The sequence below is a fragment of the Nuphar pumila genome, chromosome 16, assembly GCF_984573655.1.
Source record: "Nuphar pumila chromosome 16, dmNupPumi1.hap1.1, whole genome shotgun sequence".
Taxonomy (NCBI): Eukaryota; Viridiplantae; Streptophyta; class Magnoliopsida; order Nymphaeales; family Nymphaeaceae; genus Nuphar; species Nuphar pumila.
Genome location: NC_143264.1, coordinates 52,278 through 75,785, shown reverse-complemented (window position 1 = coordinate 75,785; position 23,508 = coordinate 52,278). Strand labels below are relative to the sequence as shown.

Below are 23,508 nucleotides of genomic sequence, written 5' to 3'. Positions count from 1 at the left end.
GCCGAATCAAATATCCAATGACTTCTAACAAATGAGCAAAGAAAAAGGCAAAAAATGGCGGTAGACACCGCAAATCCTATTCTTCCACTAGCTTTCAGAAATTAAAATAAACAAGTTAACGGTTGTGAAAAACACTCTTCAGAGATGTACCACAAGTTCACCCGCAGATTCTCCTGAGACCTGCATCAAACCTGCGATCAGGCTGGTTTTGGAAAATCCATGAACAGACAAATTTGTTCAAGAGCCCAGAACCATCAGTGTGCAAAAAACCAGATTTAAAATTTGATTTTATTGAACCGACCACCCACTTTTAGGGCACGCTTGACACCCAGGAGAAGTTCTGCCGGGCAGGCAGAACTTTCCCCGGGAGAAAAAGTCCCCTGTTGTTTTGGGAGAAACTTCCCCCCAGCACAGGGGAAATTTATCCGTGTTTGCTTGGGCACGTGGGCCTCACTCCCAGGCGTCAAACGCACCCTTAAGGATGTAAGGTAAGACCACTCAGTCATGCTGTGGCAATGTCAGGCAACCCCCGTCCGACTCCTACTATTCTACTGTCCTCAAACTACAGCCCAAATAAATTCCTAATCTTTACAAGACGAGTAGGGGGCAGCCTGGAGTGATAAAATTTCCTTGGATACACAATCTGCCCAGACAGCCATAAGATCATGGATTACATGAAAAGCGTGGAGTTAAATACAGTTCAACTGATCTTGATTCCCCTTAGTGCAGAAGGATTGCAGGTCAGGTTGGACTGGGCACAACTCAGGGATGACACCCCAAGGGATCCACCGAGTGTGAGAGTTAGGATCTCAACTTGTTTGGAAGCCACTTGACATCGACCTGCTAATTATACTTGCTCACAAAGTTGCAGTTTGTTGGATACTGTTCACCGCCTAAAAGTGTTTCCTTCCTCAGTTTCTGACCGGCCCTGCAGGTAGAAAGTTCGCTCCCGCACACTTTCTGCTATAGTAGACCTTCCCCCTTTCTCTGTACCATATATGCTCTTTTGAGCTGCATCCAAGAAATTTCGGCCAGAAGCCCTTTGGCTGATTTCCTCCCGGGCATCCACCTCAGACGCTTTCTTAAGACGTTTCCATCGTTGATCTTCATGCGTCTCGGCATCCAGTTGCATCTGACGAAGCCGGGTTGCCTTCTGTTCTTCGGAAAGTTTTCCTGATTGGAGCTTGTTTTGATGAGCGTGGGGATGCCCTGTCTTCAACCCGTCCGCCACACGACGATTATCAGATGAAATATGCTGACTGGGGTGTACAGCTCGTTCATGAGATTCTCTTGTTTGGTTATCTCTATTCCCATGGGATTTTGATGCATCACGATGAAATCTGCCCTTCCTACTCTCTTTCCTTCCACCATGATCAGTTTCTTGACTTTCCTTCTTCCTACCAACACTGGATCCAACAAGATCTTGACATCGCCTTTCCCGTTCCCTCTCACTGCTACCAGTTTCTTGGTTACTTTTCCACTCATTATCTCTTGAAACAAGATGCTGCCTCTGCCCCATGCTTTCATATGTTTCTCGGATATCTTTCTTCCTAACAATGCTTGACCCATCAAGTTGGCCTCTTTTCTTGCTCTCTTTCTTTCTGTTACCATCCATTTCTCGGTCGTTTTTCTTAGATACATTCGAGTAATCATCATCATGTTGCCCTCTCTTCCTCCTATGCTCCTCCTTGCTGTCATCTATTTCGGATCCTAACCGCCCATCCCTTAAATGCTTGTCATGACCTGACCTCTTTTGATGCTTCTCATGTCGTTTCTTCTTCACCTCCTCTTTCAACTGTTAGAAAAGAAACAGCTTTATGTTATTAGAATTTCTTTTGAAAAACTTAAATTTAGATGGACTAGGACTGGAATTCACAGATTTTCTAATGGCATCCATCTTGATTGGATTGTTCTTTATCCTTGTCAGGGCCTCCTGCTCCTTCTGACGAATCAAGAGCAGTGGATCAGAGTGCAGTTTTCTCCAGGTATCATTTGCAGACTGAGGCTTATCGGCTGAGAATAAAGCTCCCGGGACAGATGATTGCTGCAGAAACAATTAAACAACCACTTTAATACAGACAACAGAAGATGAAAGTAAAGGCCACCCTAAAATCCAGTAAAAGAATGATTTAAAAAAAGATCTCTGGACTGTATGAATATGCAGCATTGCTATCTAAATGCAGTACTGGAAGGAACCACTTCACATATTATAAGTTTTGGAATATGCAACAGAAGACGAAGACGTTTTGGAAGCCGGAAACTAGATGCTTTTGAAGTTCACTTCACATATTATAAGCACATTCATCGACAAGATTTCAGACACAAAAGTACTTCCATTAAAAATGCAACCAATTTACACAAATAAAGAATTATGATCCCAATAATAAGAGTTATTTTAATTGAATTGAAAGGCAAATTATAAATGATAGCTCATTTTTAACTTCATTAACACAAAAAAAAGATGTATTTTTTATTAAACAGATTTTTAGTAATTCACCTAAAAGAATAAGGGGAGTTAATGGTGTCACATAAGAACAAAAGTTAATATGTTGCCTCATCAATTTTTATGACATTATTAATATTGATTTTTGTTTGTTTTTAAGACCATTCATATCAAATTTTGTATAATTATAATGAGAAATAAATTTTAGATTACATGAAAGATTTGAAGGCAAACAAGTTACCTAATTAGTAGTACCATATAGCGTGATAATTTTGACTCCTTTTAATTCTAAATTCTCAAAAACTTTTAAACTCACATCGCAGACATTTCCCAGCCTCTTCTCATGTCCCACTTTATATGAGCCTAAATGAACTCATCCCACTTCCCACATTGCTTCAGTACTAATACTTTCCTTGGCAATCTTGGCCAAGATGTACTTCAACTGGAAGATTACATCCAAAATATCAATGAGCATTTCTAAAATCTCTTGAATTAATGAATTATGTAACACTATGTTATGGGGTTAATAGCATCTAGGACTACTCGAAACAATCTTGTGGAGGATGGCGTGAAATAGTTCTTCAGTAATATATTTTGCAGTTCATGGTACGTCTATAATTTTCCATTTGTTGTAACACTAAAATGTAGCGAAGTATTTTTGTAACTCTACTCACTATGTCAACAACATAAAAATGATGTGTAGATCAATCCTTTGTTGCATTGTGTTTCCCATCCTTGTATTTTCCTATTCGCTCTTTTGCAAGGCACATACTTCTAGGCAATCTTCCCAAGGTATTAGTGATGGGCGAGCAGCAAGTCTTGATTAAATCAAGGTTGTTGGTTCCATAGTTACAAATGTTGATATCAGCTATATCGCAGCAAGGCAATTTCTGGCGATATTATAGGTTTGGTGATAAATCTCGGGAAAATCTGGATGCTTAAAAATATATATATATATATATAACAAAAAAAGTAAGAAAATATCATGTTTGGTCAATAAAATACATATATAATAAAAGAAACAAGTAAAAAATGTAAAAGAAGAAAAACATATTAAAGACGTAGGAAATAAATAAAAACAGTAAAAGTAATTGATAATATCATGATATAATTAAATTGGTGATATTTTCAAAATATCATGATATTTTGCCTATAATATTGTTCGCTGAAAATACAACATTAATATCGCAATATTTTGAAAATATTGCCGATATCTGTGACTGGTTGATTTCCCTATTACTTTCTCTTTATTTCTTTACTTGTCTATCCTCTTCCAATATTCTCTCCTCTATCCTCACCTTTATGTTTTTCATTCATCCTTTCCTGAAGCCTATTTTTACTTGCTTTCCATGCCCTCTCTTCCAATTGTTCCTTATATGCAGTTTAAGTCGACTTTATTCTTCTTCCACCAATAAAAGGAAACAAGGAAAAGAAATAGAACCGAATAGATCATATCATTTGGTCTCTCTCTCTCTCTCTGAGAGTTTGTCTGGCATTCAGAGCATTTTGAATCGCCTCTGGCTCTTCAACAACCTACATGGGCAAGAGAGATAGGTTAGGAGTGCTTTTATGATATCTTCGTCAAAATCATAGCTAGGGTGTTTTATTTTTTTCATGTGCATTTAATATCCTCAAAATGCAAAGAAATCCATGGATTTCTAGTCCAATTGGAGGAGGGAAGGGGTCGGACCATAAATCTACTGACATGAGATTGAAGGATATCAGGTCAAGAACCCAATATTTCAGATCCGGTTGGGAGTGCTTGAACTGCAAGATGCATTGGGGTGCTAGGAATATTGAGGGAGGATCAGGTGTGATGCAATTGCATACTTTTAGTGTGCTGCTGCATCTGATCACCCTCCATTTTTCCCACAACCAACAGGCTGTATCCTAAAAATAGGAATTGAGATCAGGTGCAATGTGATTGTACAATTTCAGTCGGTGATCATTGCAGAATTCTCATTTCTCAATTGCTTATAAATTTGGTCAGATGTTTCCTAATGGTAGCTTTTTCAGGTCCTTACTAATCAGGAATTTGAAAATACCGGGAAATTCTAGAACTTCGGTGGCATCCGGAAGCACTTCAAGATGTCTTTTAGTTTACGGTGTTGGAGTATGCTTTGAAATTTAACTTTCCCTAATAAAACCGGCATTGTAGTTCTAAAAAAAGTATGACAATAAATGCAATTTACACATGAAAAAGGTAGTGTCCTGTTGGATGTCCTAGAAAGCATGTGACTCATGACAGGCTTGCCTCATGGACAGACAATTTTCTTTCCAAATCTCTCTCTCAATAAAAATCAACGGAAGAAGAAGGATGGCATCATAAATACATTGTACATTTTTTGATATTGGCACTTTCCTGATGCAAGCAGACAATAACCCTGAAAGCATCATCCCACATCCAAAGTTGTTGGACTGTATTTAAATTTTCGTTTAGATCTTCTAACTGACCATTCCTATTAAATTTAAAATATTCAAAAAAGGGGAAAGAACATGCAATATATTTTCTGGACTGTTCCAGCCTGTCATTTGCTCATTTTTCCTATGAGTCACTCTTATGGCTTCTTCCACTACCAATCCCATAAATTCTTCCTCAGTCAATCAACTACTGAAAGGCTGGACAGATCCAATCTTATTACATGAAAAAAATAATGAGTCATTTATCAGAAGCTATCATTCAATGGTCACCTTGATCGAACTATAGTACTATACATATGCCATTGGTGTTTGCCGAGAGGTTACAATAGGAGACCAGCAAGAGTTCAACTGCAGAATCTAGTTTATGTTAGAATGTGCAAGAATGACCAATCTGTAGTTGTGTATGTGATGACAACCTTATCTCATAAAGTTTTATTTCAGATTCCCACAGGTATGCATATATCTTCTCCTAAGATATGCAACATAAAATAATGTATCGAGCTTTCTCAACTGAATAATGTATGTGACTGACTGACAGAAACTGGGACTTCTATATCATACGAAGATATTTGCTTGCAGAATCAGAATATAAAAGGATTAAGTTTCAAAATAATAAGTATGTAGCAATGTACACAAGGTGAGTTCCTCGACCATCTTTCAATATGATTAAATCATGCTCCTAGAATTTGATGCTAAGTTTAACATTCTGTCTTCAGATAAGAAAGAAGACAGCTCCATCACATAGTTGCATAGAAACCATATTTCACCCTATGTATCCCGTTTCAGGTGTACCAGTACCTGGTACTGGTTTCAAAAACTTTGAAACCAGTTTCAGAAACACCAAGAACCTCATTTCTAAATGCATATGAAACTCGTCCCTAAGAATGTAGGAAACCAGTTTCTTATATAAGTGAAATCAGTACTAAACTTGGTTTTATCTATAAATTCATATGAAAGTCATCCCTAAAAATATAGGAAACCAGTTTCTTATATAAGAGAAACCAAATCCAAACTTGATTTCATCTATGGTGGTGGAAATAATTGTATCCCTCTCAAATATGGTAAGCCATGGGATAATAGGACCTCTGCAGCCCCCTCCTACACCTTTCTTATATGTGTGGATCTAACTTACTTTCATTAAAATCATCAACGGGCTTCTCTCACTTCCATTGAGGCTACCACGGGAGGTTATTTCTTTTTCTTTAATCTAAATATGTTTTTTGTACTTTTTATATCGATTTCATGAATGAGATTTGAAAAGACATTCAAGAAATCATTCTCATACTTGCATATACTTTTAATAAATTCTTGTAAGAGGCAACCTTTATATCATTAGCTTGAGATTGTTCTATGTTTTTTCTATTTAGTTAGTCTTAAAAAATATTGCTTTCAATATTTCGATTTACATGTTGCTTGAGAGATTGGCCCATTGCTATAGCTATACATAGTGAAATTAGGTGATTTTTTTTATTTAGTGCTTTTGTTTTTTTTTGGCATTTCTTTTGTCATAATATATATACGATGGTATTATTCTTATAACATAAATTATGAGATATAATTTTCAGAAACTCGTACGATCATCAAGGAAACCAGGTACCAAAATCTCGTATCAATGTCTATTAGAAACTCGTATCAAAATTTTTAGATACAACGTTTCAATAAAAACATACCCGAAACTTTTGAGGGCCTTGTGTACCCGTACCCGTACCCGTACCTGTACCCGTACCCGTACCCGTACCCGTACCCGTACCCGTACCCGTACCCGTACCCGTACCCGTACCCGTACCCGTACCCGTACCCGTACCCGTACCAGTACCAGTACCAGTACCAGTACCAGTACCAGTACCAGTACCAGTACCAGTACCAGTACCCGTACCCATCTCTGGCAACTATGCTCCATCATGAAATCATGGTGGATGCATCTGGTACAGGTACAATTTGAGCAAATAACTATTTTGCAAGGTTGAATTGCAACAGGGCAAGAACCAAAGCCAACTTTTTAGTTGTGGGATAGGTTCATCACCCATGCAATATACAAATCCAAATTAGTCAGATAGCTTTGTAGTTCTTGCTATAAGGCATAATTTAATTTCAGTGTTTAAATTAATTGATCAAACAAGCCCTTGTGCATATTTTTTCTTTTTCCTCTTTTTGTTTCTACGAAGGAACTCCACATGAATTGGATCCTAGATAAGGGAAAACGTGTGGGGATCTTTATATGAAAAACAAACTGAGATGGTGCTTCTTTTGTCACAGTGTTAGGTGAGAAAAGAAGAAAAGAAGGAAATAAGGAAGAAGGGAAAAAGGAAAGAGAACAAAAGGAAAGAAGGAAGAAGGGGAAAAGGAAAGAAGAAGGAAAGGAGAGAAGGAATGAGGGAAAGAAGGAAGCTTGTTTAAAATCTGTAGATTTTATGTTTTTTCCTATTTTCTCAATTTTTTATATTTTAAATACCAACATTTTTCCTAGAATTATTGAGAAACATATAATATTCCAAGATTTTGCCTCGTCAAGATATAGCCAAGACCAATATTTGTAACCATATATATGGGTTAATATTTGGTGTCTTTGAAGGCACCAAATTATATGGAACTATTGAGCTGAAAATCATAGGTTCAAGCTTTATCAACTCAATCTGACCACATAGATCTGTTGAGGAAGGTTTGTTTGCTAAGGCTAAAACCTTGGATTGTGTTATTTTGATTCAAAAATATGATTTTTTGAGTCATGAAACGTTAGCGCATTGTAGACCGTTCATTTTGTAAGCCCTTAAAAAAACTGCTTATGAGTCACAATCATATGATTGAAAACTCATTTCCCACTAAATAAAAATTGTAGATCCCATCCATAAGATTTAATTTAAAAGAAAAACTAAAATGTATGATTTTCAGCTTAATAGTACCATATAATTTGGTGCCTTCAAAGGCACACCACACACACACACACATATATAGAGAGAGAGAGAGTCACTAGAATATGAGAACTGAAATATGGGAACCAAAATATGAGAATCGCAAATATGGGCATCTCCAACACTTTTTTTGCAAATCCAACCATGTGGATGTGCTTGGCATGATGAATTTGCTAGGAATCAACCATTGGATTGTGTATTTTCGATGAAAAAAATATGATTTTTGAATGCTTGAATATTTATGAAGAATGTGAGCCATTAATTTTAAAGCCTTGAAAAAATCTCATTTATGCATCAAAACCGGATGACTCAAGAGTGTCTTCTTATGAAACCAAGCATGTAGATCACATTTGTACTGTTAGATTCAAGAGAAAAGAATAAAAATTCATAAAAATTGCAGTTCACACATTAGTTCTCATATATACTATGTCACATGGGTGCGGGTGCGGGGGTGCGGCACTTTCAAAAACCTTGGGTGCGGGGGTGCGGCAAAAAAAAATAAAATATATATATATATAAGGGGGTCCGAGGGTACCGCAGCCCAGAAATTTTTTTTTAAATCCAAAAAATGGACCAAAATTACCCCGATAGCCTGCGGGCTGGCCCTAGCCCATCTCACGTATATAACAGATGGGGTTTCTAAAATCATGACCCAAACCGGGCCTGAGCCCAGGTAGGCTTAGCCCATCAGGCTGCTGGGCCGGTTGCCCACCCGTATGTACCATGGTCATCCCATGTCAAATGACAACTATGGTAGCCCTTAGTCAGAAAAGGATAGCCCCTGTGAGCTATGTATATAACTTTTTAATTGAAATAATACATTTTAATACTTTTTATTTTCAATTACGTGGGACGAGTTTGAGCTGCCTTGAAGGTCTCCTCTACCCGATGTAATTCGAACCCGAATCTGAACCTCATTGCGTGCTACCTGGGAGCTCACACCTTCCTGTGTCTGAATCGGATATCCGATCCACCAACCAATGACAATTGTGGTCATGACCAGAGTTACCAGTCGAGGAAGCGGGAGCGGGAAGCGATACGGGAAGCGGGAGCGGGAAGCGAGGCACTTTAAAAAATTTAGGAAGCGGGGAAGCGTGGGACCACTTAGAAGAAAATTCCGAACCGTCTCGGAAACGACCTAGGAAGCGAACCGGAAGCGACCTAGGAAGCGAACCGGAAGCGAGGGGAAGCGAAAAAAAAATGAAAAAAATGGGGAAGCGAGGGGGAAGCGTGGGGGAAGCGTAAGGGAAGCGTGGGGGAAACGTGGGGGAAGCGTGGGGGAAGCGCGCTTCCCATTTATGGGAAGCGCGTTTCCCATAAAAGGGGGACGCGCTTCCCATAAAAGGGAAGCGCGCTTCCCAAAAAAGGGGGACGCTTCCCCTCACGCTTCGGAAGCGCGACGTTTCGCGCTTCCGAAGCGCGCTTCGGGGAAGCGCGCTTCCCCTTTTGCCTAGGCGCTTCCGGTAACTCTGGTCATGACTCATGAGTCCTTGGACTTGACCTTTGGATGTCATACATCGTCACGGGATTGTTCTGTTCGGAAAAATGCCAACCCTCATATAGAAGGCAAATAATAAATAAACCCCCAAGAAAGGAAGTTACGTATGTAAAAAAGGACAAAAAAATAGGAGGAGAGTATTTCACGGTAGCTCTGCCGGCAAAATAAAGAGGGAGAGGAAGAGGGTTGTGGGGAGAGAGCGGAAACCCTAGATTCCCTCGCCGGAATTCCCAACTTGCCTGTTTTCCGGCGGCCGGGAGGGCCATAGAGATGATGAACAAGCTCCAGAATCTCGACGCCTACCCGAAGATCAACGAGGACTTCTACAGCAGGATGCTCTCCGGAGGGCTCATCACCCTCATCTCCTCCATCTTCATCTTCCTGATGGTCCTCTCAGAATTTAGTGAGTTTTCTTTTGATCATTTTTTGCGAAAAAGTTTGGGCTTTTGATTCCGCAGCCCATAAATTTTTTTTTTAAATCCAAAAAATGACCCTGGGTGCGGTCCGGGTGCCGCATCGCGTCGACGCAGGTGCGGCACCTGTCTGGCCAAATCCCTGTGACATAGCATATATATAGAGAGAGAGTAACATGAATCTTCAAACACTTAAATTGTTTGGATGAAGCGCCACCGTTGATCACGCGTGACCAAATGGCAATGCTGTCATCTATTTTTTCATGCTACAGACTTTTAGCGACAGTCAAAATTGTAGTTCACACATTAGTTCTCATATTTCTAGTTCTCATATATATATATATATATATAGTAACAAGTATCTTCAAACACTTAAAGTGTTTGAAGATTGTTTTGATGAAGCGTCGCCGTTGATCGTGCGCGACCAAACAATGATGTTGTCATCTATTTTTTTCGCACTTTTTTTTAAAGACACAGCGTACGTGTCCGAACGAGTTTAAAAGAAAACCCATCCGAAGATACAGGTTTTCCTATATATATAGAGTGTGTGTTCACATGATCGGATCAGTATCCATACCTAAGCATTTGAAGAAATTGATATTGAATAGGAGGGGAGGGAAAGGGAGGGAGAAGGGTTATTTCACATGAATATAGATATAAAAAAGGAACATCATGTGGATATAAAAAAGGAATATCACTTGGTACGACACAATAATTTTCATAAATTAGGAGACAAGGTGCCATGCCCAAAACCGACCGATAATGGGTGTGATTATAACGTTGTTCATATCTGTCTTAAGGTCTTAAATAAATTAGACAAAACTTTACAAAAGCAAGAATATTAACATTTGCAGATCATTCAAACAACTTTATTTAATAATTCATCTTTCATTAAGATCTCCACTACAAGATAAAATACAACTATGTGATGACTATCATGCAGTGTTATTAAAAGCGTGCCTCAAGGCGTAAAAAGCGTGCCTCGCCTCAAGGCGAGGAGCTTTGTGCCTTGAGGCGCAGGCATAAGGCGCAAAAGCCTTAAGGCGCACGCCTCATACGCATTGAGGCGTACGCCTCAAGGTGAGGCGTATGCGCCTCAAGGTGAGGCGTATGCGCCTCAAGGTGAGGCGTATGCGCCTCAAGGTGAGGCGTATGCGCCTCACTGCAAGCTGCATATTTTTTCACCAGTTCTTTATTACAACCAGCAGAGGACATTTGTTGAACTTATGCCATGATATATTGTCATTCATCAGATGGACAATGTCTGCCTTATCATTCAAGTTTAAATGCATGTGCTCAAGAACTCTATTTGACAGTAGTTTCCTATATATATGCACAATTATCTTATATTTTATAAAATGCTCTAGATATGAAGTTAGATTATCAATTACAAAGTAAAATTCTGAAGCATGTCAAACGTATATAGTTAACTAAAAAATATCAACAAGTATATAGTTACACTGCTATTGCCAAGCATAGACCATACAACGATCAGATCATAAGATGGATAAATTGGGTCGACCTACATAAAAAACTCGATTGATCCGTGTGAGTACCACCTATTACTGGCCATGGGTACATCATAGGTATAGGGCCTAGTAGAAGTGCCCATGCTATATAAAGCCCGAAAGTTCTAGCTGAAAATTAGGCATCTTAACCAAGGAATCTTGGGTTCAAATTCCCTGAAAGAGAAAACAAACAACTATGTCACAGGGATTCGGCCAGACAGGTGCCGCACCCGCATCGACGTGATGCGGGTGAGGGTGCGGGTGTGGCACCCGGTGCAGTCAACCTGACCCTGGGTGCAGTCAACGCACCCAAGGTCATTTTGGTCCATTTTTGGATTTTTTTTTTATTTTTCCCCTATGAAATGGGCTACGGAATTTTTTTAAAAAATCTTAGGGGGGCGCTGCCCCCCTATAACCCCCGCCAGGGGCGGCCCCTCCTGGACCCCCGCCCGCTGACTGCTCAGCGGGGCCCGCACCGAGGGGAACCCCCGGACCCCCCCCCCTTCTGTAAGGTTAAAAACTATGAATCAGGCTCCACAACTGATCAGTTTCTTAATATATTTTAACTTTTATTGGTTAATCTCAAATATTTTCCAGTTATGTAAGCAGTTTTTTAGTTACTTTTATATGTTAATCTCATATATTTTAACTTTTGTAGGTTAATCTCATATATTTTCCAGTTATTTCAGTTATGTAATCAGTTTATTAGTATATTTTAACATTTTTTGGTTAATCACATATATTTTTGAGTTATGTAATCAGTTTTTTAGTTACTTTTATATGTTAATCTCATATTTTTTAGTACTTATTTGAGATTTTATATTTTTTATTGATTGAAATTTAATCAATAAAGCATTTCTTTATTTATTTGTATTTTTAGATATTTTTTTATAATATTTTTTAAGTTTTCAAAAAAATTTGAGGCTTACGCTTTACGCCTCGCCTCGGTTTTTGGTGGAGCGCCTCGCTACGCCTCAACGCTTTTCACAACACTGCTATCATGTCATTTAAAAGTTTAAATTAATAACTCTACTATGGTTCAGATGCTTGATTTCCTTGTTGATATCATCATCAAAATATCATGTGAGCGTCTCTCTAAATTCTTGCTAATTTATCAAAATTCTCACTCTGGAAAACAATAATAACATTTTATGAGCTACATGCTTAGTATGATGTTTCTAAGTGTTTTAAAAAAATAGACATTTGAAAAAGAATATTTTTGAAAAGACAACACAATAGATCTTAAGACACCTTTGAAAACTTCATTTGAACAACAAAACCAGCTTTTCAAAATGTTGTACATATATAAAAGACAATAAACTGATTCTAAAACACTTTATAAACCATTTTATGAATTCATGAAACTTTCTTTTCAAAATATAGTACATATAAAGCACAATAAAATAGATCACAAACACCTCTCTATACAACTTCAGAAAAACTTGCTTTTCAAATCCAATACAATTATATGATTTTTTATTTTATTAAACCTTTAGAAAACAATTTCATTTATATTTGGTTCACATTCCCATTGAAGGTTTGAATGACTGTGTTGATGACCTGAAAACAAATACAGAAACCGAGGCAGAGAGAGAGAGAGACGACTGAATGAAAAGAGAACTCATTACTCTTGGATTAGGGCTAATCTCTATATTAAATAGAGATAGTCCAAAGAACGAAATTACACCCAAGTCCCTCATTAAATATTAAAATTCAAATAACCTCTAGTTTAGAAAAACTTTTAACTAAAAACCTCTTAGTCTCAACACTCCCCCTCAAGCTGGAGCATAGATATCAATCATGCTCAGCTTGTCACAACATTTTGAGAAATTTGGTCTAGCAAGAGGCTTTGTAAACATATCTGCAACTTGATCTTTTGACTTTAGATATTTGGTAGTGATATGACCTGCTTGCACTATATCTCTTATATAGTGGCAATCAACTTCAATATGCTTTGTTCTCTCATGAAAGACAGGATTGTTTGCTATATATGTGGCAGCCTTGTTATCACACATCATGGTCATAGGAGAGGAAACCTTCACTTGAAGATCATGAAGAACAGTACGAACCCACATCAATTCAGCAGTTGTTTGGGCCATAGCCGGATATTCTGATTCTGCACTCGCCTAGAAACCACATTTTGTTTCTTACTTCTCCAAGAAATCAAGTTATCTCCCAGAAACACACAGAATCCTATGGTAGATTTTTTATCCACTACAGATCCTGCATAGTTAGCATCAGAATAGGCCACTATCTCCAGAGTTTCACTTTTCCAGAACAATAATCCATTTCCAGGAGAAGATTTTAGATATCTGAGAATCATTATAGCTGCATTCCAGTGTACCTCAGTTGGTTTGTCCATAAACTAGCTAACTTTGCTTACTGCTAAAGCAATATTCGGCCTGGTCACAGTTACATACAGTAGCTTCCCTACTAGGGAGCGATAGCTTTTGCTATCAACCGGTTTTGACCCTTCTTCAAACAACGGAACTTTCTGGTCTATGGGAATATTTGCTGGTTTAGCTCCTAACATTCCAGTTTCCTTTAATAAGTCAAGAGGATACTTCCGTTGAGACAAAACCATCCCTTCATGGCTCCTAGCAACTTCTATACCCAGGAAATATCTAAGTGAACCAAGGTCTTTTGTAACAAAGTGTTTTTGAAGATGAGCCTTTGTGGCTTCAATATCTTTCACATTGTCTGCTGTAAGAATGATGTCATCCACATATACCACCATAACAACTATGCCTGAATTAGTTTTCTTGATAAACAGTGTATGATCTGCCGCTGACCTATTAAAGCCAAAGCGTGACATCACTTCAAACAACTTCTGAAACCATGCACGAGGACTTTGTTTCAAACCATAAATCGCATTCCTCAATCTACACACCTTCTGACACTCCCCCTCAACCTCGAATCCTGGAGGTTGTTGCATGTAAACAGTCTCAGATAGATCCCCATATAGAAATGCATTTTTCACATCTAATTGGCACAAGCTCCAACCATGCTGAACAGCTACTGAGAGAACAAGACGAATGGTACCCATCCGTGCAACAGGAGAAAAGGTTTCAAAGAAATCAATACCATATGTCTGAGTATACCCTTTTGCTACTAATCTGGCCTTGTACCTTTCAATAGAACCATCAGATTTGTACTTTATTGTATATACCCATTTACATCCAACAATGTCAGCATCTGCTGGGGAATCAACTAGATCCCATGTATGCTGAGATACTAAAGCATTCATTTGTTCATGCATAGCCAGCTTCCAGCGGTTATCAAGCTCTGCCTGTTAATAGTTCAGAGGAATAGTTTCAGCAGATAAGGCTGAAATAAACGTTTTCATCTGATTTCCAATTCTGACATCAGAGACAAAATGAGATATGGGATATAAGGTACATTGTCGTGTCCCCTTACGTAGAGCAATAGGCCTCTTATCATCATCATGAAGATCACTATTGTCAGTAGAACTTACCTCAGGGAAAGAAGAAGATGAAGGCACTTGCAGAGGTGGAGCTCTACGCACATATACCAATGGAGGATCATTAAATCTTGAAGAGGATGAAGTTTGGTTCGATAATGAGGGCACAGACTCCAAAGGAAAAGGAGGTATAGGTAATGGAAAAGACTCAGCTGGATCAACCTGCAGCGGGGAACCGGTACTAGAGTAATATGGAGTGGATTCCAAGAAAGATACATCCGCACTGACATACTCTCGGCGAGAAATAGGATCATAACATCGATATCCCTTTTGATTTTTAGGATAACCTATAAATATGCATTTTGTAGCTTGAGCAGCTAATTTATCACGGTCAGGTCCTCCAAGTTTGTGTACAAAACAAACACATCCAAATATTTTTGGCGAGAAAGAGAAGAGCGCGGCATTAGGTTTTAGGATATGTAATGGAATTTGATCACCCACAGAAGATGAAGGCATGTGGTTGATTAGATAACAAGTAGTGGTAATCGCATCACCCCAGTGTAACGCAGGAACATTGGATTGAATCATAATGGTCCGAGCAACATCAAGCAGGTGCCGATGTTTTCGCTCAGCCACCCCATTTTGTTGAGATGAATAGGCACAGGAAGTTTGGGGTTGGATGCCATGATCTTGGTAAAATTGTAACAGAACTTTTGATTTAAACTCAAGAGCATTATCAGTGCGAACAATCTTGACAATAGATTCAAACTGAGTTTTTATTTCAAGAATTAAGGATTTGATAATACTTGGAACTTCAGGTCGTTCTTTTATTAAAAACACCCATGACAACTTAGAGAAATCATCAACAATAACAAGATAATATCGACACTGAATCCTAGTAGGAATCTTACTAGGACCCCATACATCTGCATGAAGAAGTTCAAAAACTTTATTACTAGACTGACTCTGACTCGAAGGAAACGAACTTTGATGATGCTTGTCCAACTGATATGCTTCACACTGAAAGGATGTAGTGGAAGGAATTTAAGGAAAGACAGACTGAAGCTTTGACAATGAAGGATGACCAAGACGACGATGCCACTGAACAGGACTGAATGAGTGTTCCACTGCAGCATGAACATTGCCCACTGGATGATGTAGGTAGTAGACTCCATTTTCTTCATAGCCTCCACCAATCTTTTTCCCCGTCAGCAAATCCTGAAAATGACAACCCATCGGATCAAATATTATTCTACAGTTTTGTTCTTTTGTAAGGCAACTAACAGAGAGTAGACTTTGAGAAAAATTTGGAGCATAAAGAACATTTTTCAACTGTAAGGAGGAGTATATAGAAATATTTCCCTGACCAACAACCGGGGAGGAACTCCCATCAGCTAATGAGACTCCTCGATGAACAGTAATATCCTTTAGATCTGAAAAAACAAGTGAATTTCCACACATGTGTCGGGATGCACCAGAGTCAATAATCCACTTACTGTCAGTCGGATGAAGATGATTTCCTGTTGAGTAGGCTACACCAGCTACAGGAGGAGTTGAACTCAAGGGGCGAAGAGCTATCAGTTCATCATATTCAGCACGACTGAGGGTGATACTATTGTCACTTGCAGAGATATTATCATGTACATTTGTTGTCTCGAGAGTAGTAACATTTGCTTTAGGAGCATAAGACTTTGATGAAGAAGAGGTTGGTCGACCATGCTTATCCCAGCAACGATCTTCTAAATGTCCAGATTTTCCACAGAATGTACATTGAAGTTTTTTTCTGCCTCCCATACCTCGTCCACGACCTCGTCCTCTGATATTCTGAATATTTCCACGCCATAACCAGACGAGACAACAAGAGCAGATGACTGAGTCACAGGCTGAGATTGTGGAAGAGAGATCGCAAGTCTACTCAGACGATTGTATACATCAGCAAGAGTAGGTACATCTGATCCAGTCAACATTTGGACTTTTACAACAGAAAATTTTGAAGAGAGCCCTGTAAGAAACCGAGCAAGCATAGTTTGTTCTTGATGATCCTTTTGCTTCGAGCAACAAAGATGCATGTGAGCATTGAGTCTTTCAAACGCAACTTTGACAGAGGCATAGTACTGAGCCAAGGTCTGATCTCTCTGCTGCAAATTATATATCTCATGTTCGACTTGCAGGATACGGCTCACATTAGTCTCTTGTGAATACGCATCTCGAAGATTATCTCACATCTGTTTGGTTGTATGATAGTAAATTAAACCATCTGCAATATGGGGTTCGACACTATTCATGATCCATGACATAACTATGTCATTATCTTCATCCCAAGTAACATATTTTCCAACCTTTTCATTAAGTTCATCTTCCAACAAAATATGTTTTCTACGATGTCCAGATACCGACATCATAAAAGTTCTGGACCACCTGGCATAGTTAGTTTCATCCAACCTTACAGAGGAACCATACGAGAAGGGATTTGCAAAAGCCTTATATTCCCCAATATGTTCAATTTTGGAGTCACATTTCGAAGATTCACCCATACTGAATATTGAATCCTATTTCAGCTTCAAAAAAAAATCAGACTTACTCACGTGAACAGCGTGTGTTATAACCCCACGTCAGGCAAGTCCACGACTACACAAGCTGTCACACCAGAAATGAAGTCTTGACAGATGACAAATGGCCCAAACAATAGTGTGTGGTACACTCACACACCGGCCAATACTACGACCAGCAGCAATACTAATTAAAAAAACTTTCCACAAGCAACATATGTTTCCACACAACAGGGAATCACGCAAATTTTTACGACACAGCCTACTGCTTCAACTGAAAAAAAAAATTTACGACACAGCCTGCTGCTCACGCATGTTGCTTCCACGAATAGAAATTGCTATCAACATTTTGTTTTTCACAGCACTCATGCTACGACTGAAAAAAAATTCACGACACAGCAGGAATCACGATTGTTGATATTCATGTTCTGAAAATGAACAACCAAATAAGATCCGAGAAAAACTCGGCACCTAGATTCACGACCAATGACAGCATGTTATTGCTGGAAGAAAATTTTCACGACTCAACAAGGAATCACATCTGAAATCAAACACCCAAATATATTTTAAGGAGAACTCGGCACCCAGATTCACGACCCACGATAACAGGTGCACGCAGAAGCATAGAAATCACGGCAGCTGCTCCCATAAAAAATCACGACAGCCAGAAACTTTCGTTTGTTTGTTTTTTTCTTTCAAGCAACCAAAAAAAACTTTTCATATCCATATCTTAATGGCACACACTCATCGTGTCAAAGGTCTGTCATCAGAGAGAAGAAAGAGCAGCACACCTGTTTCCACCTCTTTCAGTTTTATTTGGGTTTTTTTTCTTGGTTGGTGTAGATCGATCACGCTCCCGAGATCTACTGCTTTGATACCATGTTGATGACATGAAAACAAATACAGAAACCGAGGCAGAGAGAGAGAGACGGCTGAATGAAAAGAGAACTCGTTACTCTTGGATTAGGGCTAATCTCTATATTAAATAGAGATAGTCCAAAGAACAAAATTACACCCAGGTCCCTCATTAAATATTAAAATTCAAATAACCTCTAGTTTAGAAAAGCTTTTAACTAAAAACCTCTTAGTCTCAACAGACTTATAAATCTCAATTTTACTTGGGCCGATAAAATCCCTCTATACTTCAAATGGGCTGATAACACTACCAGTGGTGGGCTCCGCCACCCATTAGATTATCCGATTGGGCCAAAAATCTTTTATCCCTTTCAAAAACTCCAATGAGCCACTCAGTGATGGGAGACTCCACCTTTCCCATTGACTACGTCAAAGGGTCACTTAATTTATCAAGACCTAAGTCACAGGGATTCAGCCAGAAGGGTGCCGCACCCGCGTTGACGAGACGCGACGCGGGTGCGGGTGTGGCACCCGGTGCAGTCAAACCGACCCTGGGTGCGGTCAACACACGCAGGGTCTTAACAGTCCAATTCTGGACTTTAAAAAAAACTAATGAAATAGGGCTGGGAGGGGGATTAGGGCAAAAAAATCCCGCCCCCTCCCAACCCCGACGCCTCCTTTTCTCTGAGCCATCTCAGACGTGGCCACTCTAGGTATGTCTCCTTCAATCTCTCTCTCTCAATCTCTCTCCCCCCATCTCTCTCGCTCTTCTCGACTAAACCCCCACCCGCCTCTCTCTGCATACCACTCTCTCTCTCCCCTCTGCGTATCTCTCTCCCCTGTGCACCATTGAAGAAGTATGAAGTGGGGACGCATTACTGGTATTGATGATGTAAAAGAATAGATTTATGGAAGGACCTGATAAGTGATAACATATTCTCAGCATTGTTGTGGTAAGAAGAAAGATAGAAAAGGCAAAAGGATCTCCTTTATATATGACTTGCAAGAAAAAAGATCTTTGTGGTATATGTTTATGTTGCTTACTGTGCATAATACATGATGTTTTAAGTTAACATTACGTGTGTATAATACAGAAAAATGAATCTTATATGAAAAGAGCACACAGATGTTTCTGCACAGTAAACGACAGAAAAGGGAAACATAGATGTGTGTGCACAGAGATGTTTCTGTTGGAAAATGATCAAAGAGCACACACATACACATTGTCACGGGCTTAAAAGCGAAGGCCCCCGTGACGCAGCTTCGGGCAATCACAAACACCGAAGGCAGGCCTTTTGAGCGAACAAGAACACACAACACACGCACACGAGCGGAAGCAAGAGTACGCGTATGCCCAAACACAAAGAGAGCAAAGAGACAAGGATGCAAAAAGCTTCTTTATAGATACTTGAAAGCAAAGTACATCAAGAGACGGAGAGAGGGTCCAAATACACGGAGTTCTTAGGCCGTAAGGCCTTGTGGGGCACTCTAGAGTGCCAAAGAGGTATATACATCAGAGCAAAAAGGTGAAAAACATGGCGGTCCGAAACACGCTCCCCCGCCTAAGTTGGCGCCGTCCTCGACGCCAATTGTTCATGGTAGCCTTCTACAAGTTGTCGATGCTGAAACATGTTGCTGGCTTTCTCCCAGGTGGCTTCACATTCTGGCAATCCCTTCCACTACACTAAGTACTTTTTGACTTCCCCTAGATAGTTGTTGGAATGGTTGAGGATGATATTTGGATCTCTACCTGGTACACTAACTGTTGAAGGAGCTCGCTGCGGGATCGGGGCACGTTGAGGCATGCTTCGTTGAGGATCACCTTCATCTTCGTGAAATGGCTTTAGGTTGCATATATGAAATACCGGGTGCACTTGAAAGTTTGCTGGCAAGTCCAACCGATACGCCAAGTTTCCCACATGTTTAATAATGGTGAAGGGGCCATCATACTTGCGAATAAGGCCTCGGTGGTGGCCCCGAAAGATAGTTGTGCGGTCAAGAAAGAGCTTGGCCAACACTTTGTCTCCAACTCGAAATTTTGTTGGGCGACGCTTCTCATCTGCCCATTTCTTCATGTGCTTGGTTGTCATGTTTAGATATGCCTTCGCCAACTCTGTGTGATCTTGCCAGTTCCTGACAAACTGGTATGCATAAGGTGCTTTTCCACGTCCTCGCGCAGCAAGGGAGTGCGGAATCTGCGGTTGTTGTCCAGTTGCGACTTTAAATGGACTATAGCCGAATGACTCGCTCTTTTGAAGGTTGTAACAGAATTGAGCCGCATCAAGTAAATCAACCAAATCCCTTTGGTTGGCACTGACAAAGTGTCGCAGGTATTCCTCCAGCATGCCATTTATTCTTTCTGTATGTCGGTTTGGGGGTGGCAACTTGTGCTGAAATGCAAGTTCGTCCCCATTAAGCGAAACACTTCTTGCCAAAACTTGCCAGTGAAGCGTGCATCACGATCACTGACGATGCTCTCTGGAATTCCCCAATGCATAATTACGTTCCGCACGAATAACTTTGTAGTATCTGCGGCTGAGCAGGTGGCAGGGGCAGGCACGAAGATAGCATACTTCGAGAACCTATCCACAACCGCATAAATCGAACAGCAACCTTGTGCTTTCGGCAAGCTTACAATGAAGTCCATGGTTATGCACTCCCACGGGTGACTAGGCACAGGTAGGGGCTCCAGTAATCCACCGGGTCTCTGATTGATGGGCTTGTCTTGTTGGCAAATCAAGCAAGTCCGCACATAGGCATCTACGTCATCGCGCATCTGCGGCCAGTAGAATGCACGTTCCAACAATGCCAAGGTCCTCTGTTGTCCTGGGTGACCCACCCAAGTAGTATCATGGCACTCGTGTATCAAGAGTCTCCTCAAGGTATCTTGTCGCAGAATATATAGACGATCGCCCGCGGCGCGGAGCAAACCATTCTCTAGCCAGAATCTCTATGTCTTTTCTTCCTTCACCAATGTGATCAATTGTTGAGCTATTGGGTCACTTTTTGAAGCTTCGCGCACTTGTTCAAGAAGATCGCTCGTCGGTTGGCTCACAATGTCATCCCAGGTGAGCAAACTGCAAGTTCCGCCTTTCGACTCAAGGCATCGGCCACAACATTGGTCCTATCTGGTTTATACTCAAGGACCATATCAAATTCTGCCAAGAAATCCTGCCAACGTGCTTGCCTTGGACTCAACTTCTTCTAAGTTTGGAAGTAGCTTGTCGCAACATTGTTAGTGCGCACAACAAATTGTGATCCCAAGAGATAGTGTCTCCATGTGCGGAGACAATGCACGACCGTCAGCATCTCGCGCTCCTGCACCGTGTATCGACGTTCAGCGTCGATCAACTTTCTGCTTTCAAATGTGATAGGATGTCCTTCTTGGAGCAACACCCCACTAATAGCAAAGTCAAACGCATCGGTCTGCACTTCAAAGGGTTGCCGACAGTCAGGCAACTTCAACACTGGCTCCTCTGTCAAGGCATGTTTTAACTCATCAAAAGCCTTCTGGCAAGCATCAGACCATAGCCATGGTTTGTCTTTCTTCAACAGATCTGTGAGCACAGCCGCAATCTGTGAGTATCCCTTGATGAAGCGTCGGTAATAATTTACAAGTCCCAAGAAAGAGCGCGACTCGGGAACCTTAGAGGGTGGCTTTCATGCTTTAATAGCTTCAATCTTCTTATGATCCATTTTGAGAGTGCCTTCTCCCACAATATGCCCCAAAAAATGGACTTCCTTCTTGCCGAATAGACACTTCTCTCGCTTGACATATAGCTCGTGATCCTTCAGAGTCTGAAACACAATCGGAAGGTGCTGAACATGTTGCTCCATCGAGTAACTATACACCACTATGTCATCTAAGTACACGACGACAAACTTGTCAAGGTGCGGATAGAAGATCTTATTCATTAAGGTCGAAAAGGTAGTGGGCGCGTTTGTCAAGCCAAAGGGCATGACCAGGAATTCGAATGCCTCATATCGTGTTACACAGGTAGTTTTTGGCTCATCACCTTCTGCAACTCTGACTTGCCCGTAGCCAGATCTTAAATCCAACTTAGAGAAGACCTTAGCCTTTCCAAGTTGATCAAACAAGTCTGCGATCAAAGGAAGCGGGCACCTAGTCTTCACCGTCATTTTGTTTAGTGCCCTATAGTCGACGCACAACCGCTTCGACCCATCGTGCTTTGCTTGAAAGAGCACGGGCGCTCCAAAGGGAAGTTTGGATGGTTGGATGATTCATGCTTCAAGCATATCATCCAATTGTCTGCGTAATTCCTGCAGCTCAGGAATTGTCATGCGATAAGGAGCCATTGCGGGTGATCGTGCACCCGGTATTAATTCAATCTGATGATCTACCTTACGCTTCGAAGGTAGCTTCTTCGGCATCTCGGCGGGCATAACATCGCCAAACTCCTTCAATACTGGCGCTAAGGCCTCTGAGACATCTGCGACTTCTTCTGCCTCATCCGTGGTGCAGATTGTGACAAAGAAAGTCTCATCACCGCTTTTCATGCCTCTCTTCAACTGGAGCGCAGACACCAAGCGCTCACAAGGCTTCCCTGTCATCGCAGTAACCATGCAGGGCTGACTCTCACTCTCGAAGCTGACAACGTTAAGGTGGGGCATCGGCACTGCCTTATTGCTTCTCAAGAATTTCATCCCGAGAATGACTTTAAAATCATCCATGGGTGCGACTGATAATGCGATCCTTCCCGACCAGTTATGGATCTGCACTGGTACATCCCGAACGACGCCGTAGATGGCCTTAGCCTCTGAATTAACCGCTTTCATGTGGCTCTCTTTCTGTTTCCATTGTAATCCCAACTGTTTTGTTTCTTCACGCGAGATAAAGTTGTGCATGGCACCAGTGTCTACCAATGCCTTGGTAAGTCTTTCGTTGAGCAGAAGTTCCAAATACATCAATTCTTTGCAAACTATCGGTTCCACAACGGTTGTGACCTTTACTGCATTCATCATCTGCATTGCGTCAACCGTTGGCGCCTCTGCAGGTTGATCATCTTCCTCACCCTGAACAGCATTCGCAACTCAGGGTGCGCGGTTATCTTCATTCCCTGATCGAGGTTTCTATTGGGACATGTATCCTGCCAATGATCCCCATGGCAGATGCGACAGTCACGGCAACGATAATTACCATCTTGAAAGTTATTCCAATTCTGATTATTATTTTGGCCATCTTGCCGGCAATGATTCTGCTGGTTTTCCCGACCAGCATTTTGTCCTTGGTCGTTCCTTCAATTGTCCCTTCGATTGTTGTGATCATTTCCCTGTTGTCTGCCTTGAAATGCAGGGTCATTCCTATCCAGCTCAACAAGTTTCTCTGCAACCGCAAGCACCTCAGCTAGTGTTGCAGGGTCATGCCGAATGAGTTCTTGGTTTGCCCATCCTTGCAACCCGTTGCCAAAGTAAAACAACCGATCCTCATCATCCATTCTCTCTACTTCCAACATTATCGAAGAGAATGCCT

At 40.7% G+C, this 23,508-nt stretch overlaps 1 protein-coding gene across 2 annotated transcripts in view; it reads right to left on the bottom strand.

The window, feature by feature from the left end:
* Positions 1 to 272: 272 nt before the first annotated feature.
* The window catches only part of LOC149812574 (uncharacterized), a 60,263-nt gene continuing 37,027 nt past the window's right edge, over positions 273 to 23,508 (bottom strand). For both annotated transcript variants that reach the window (XM_089991449.1, XM_089991450.1), the window contains exons 4-5: positions 1,877 to 2,044; positions 273 to 1,795 (exon numbers count right to left, since the gene is read on the bottom strand). In XM_089991449.1, coding sequence (XP_089847575.1) covers positions 887 to 1,795; positions 1,877 to 2,044 — 1,077 coding nt within the window. In that variant the 3' untranslated portion in view covers positions 273 to 886. The remainder of the gene's footprint in view (positions 1,796 to 1,876; positions 2,045 to 23,508) is intronic.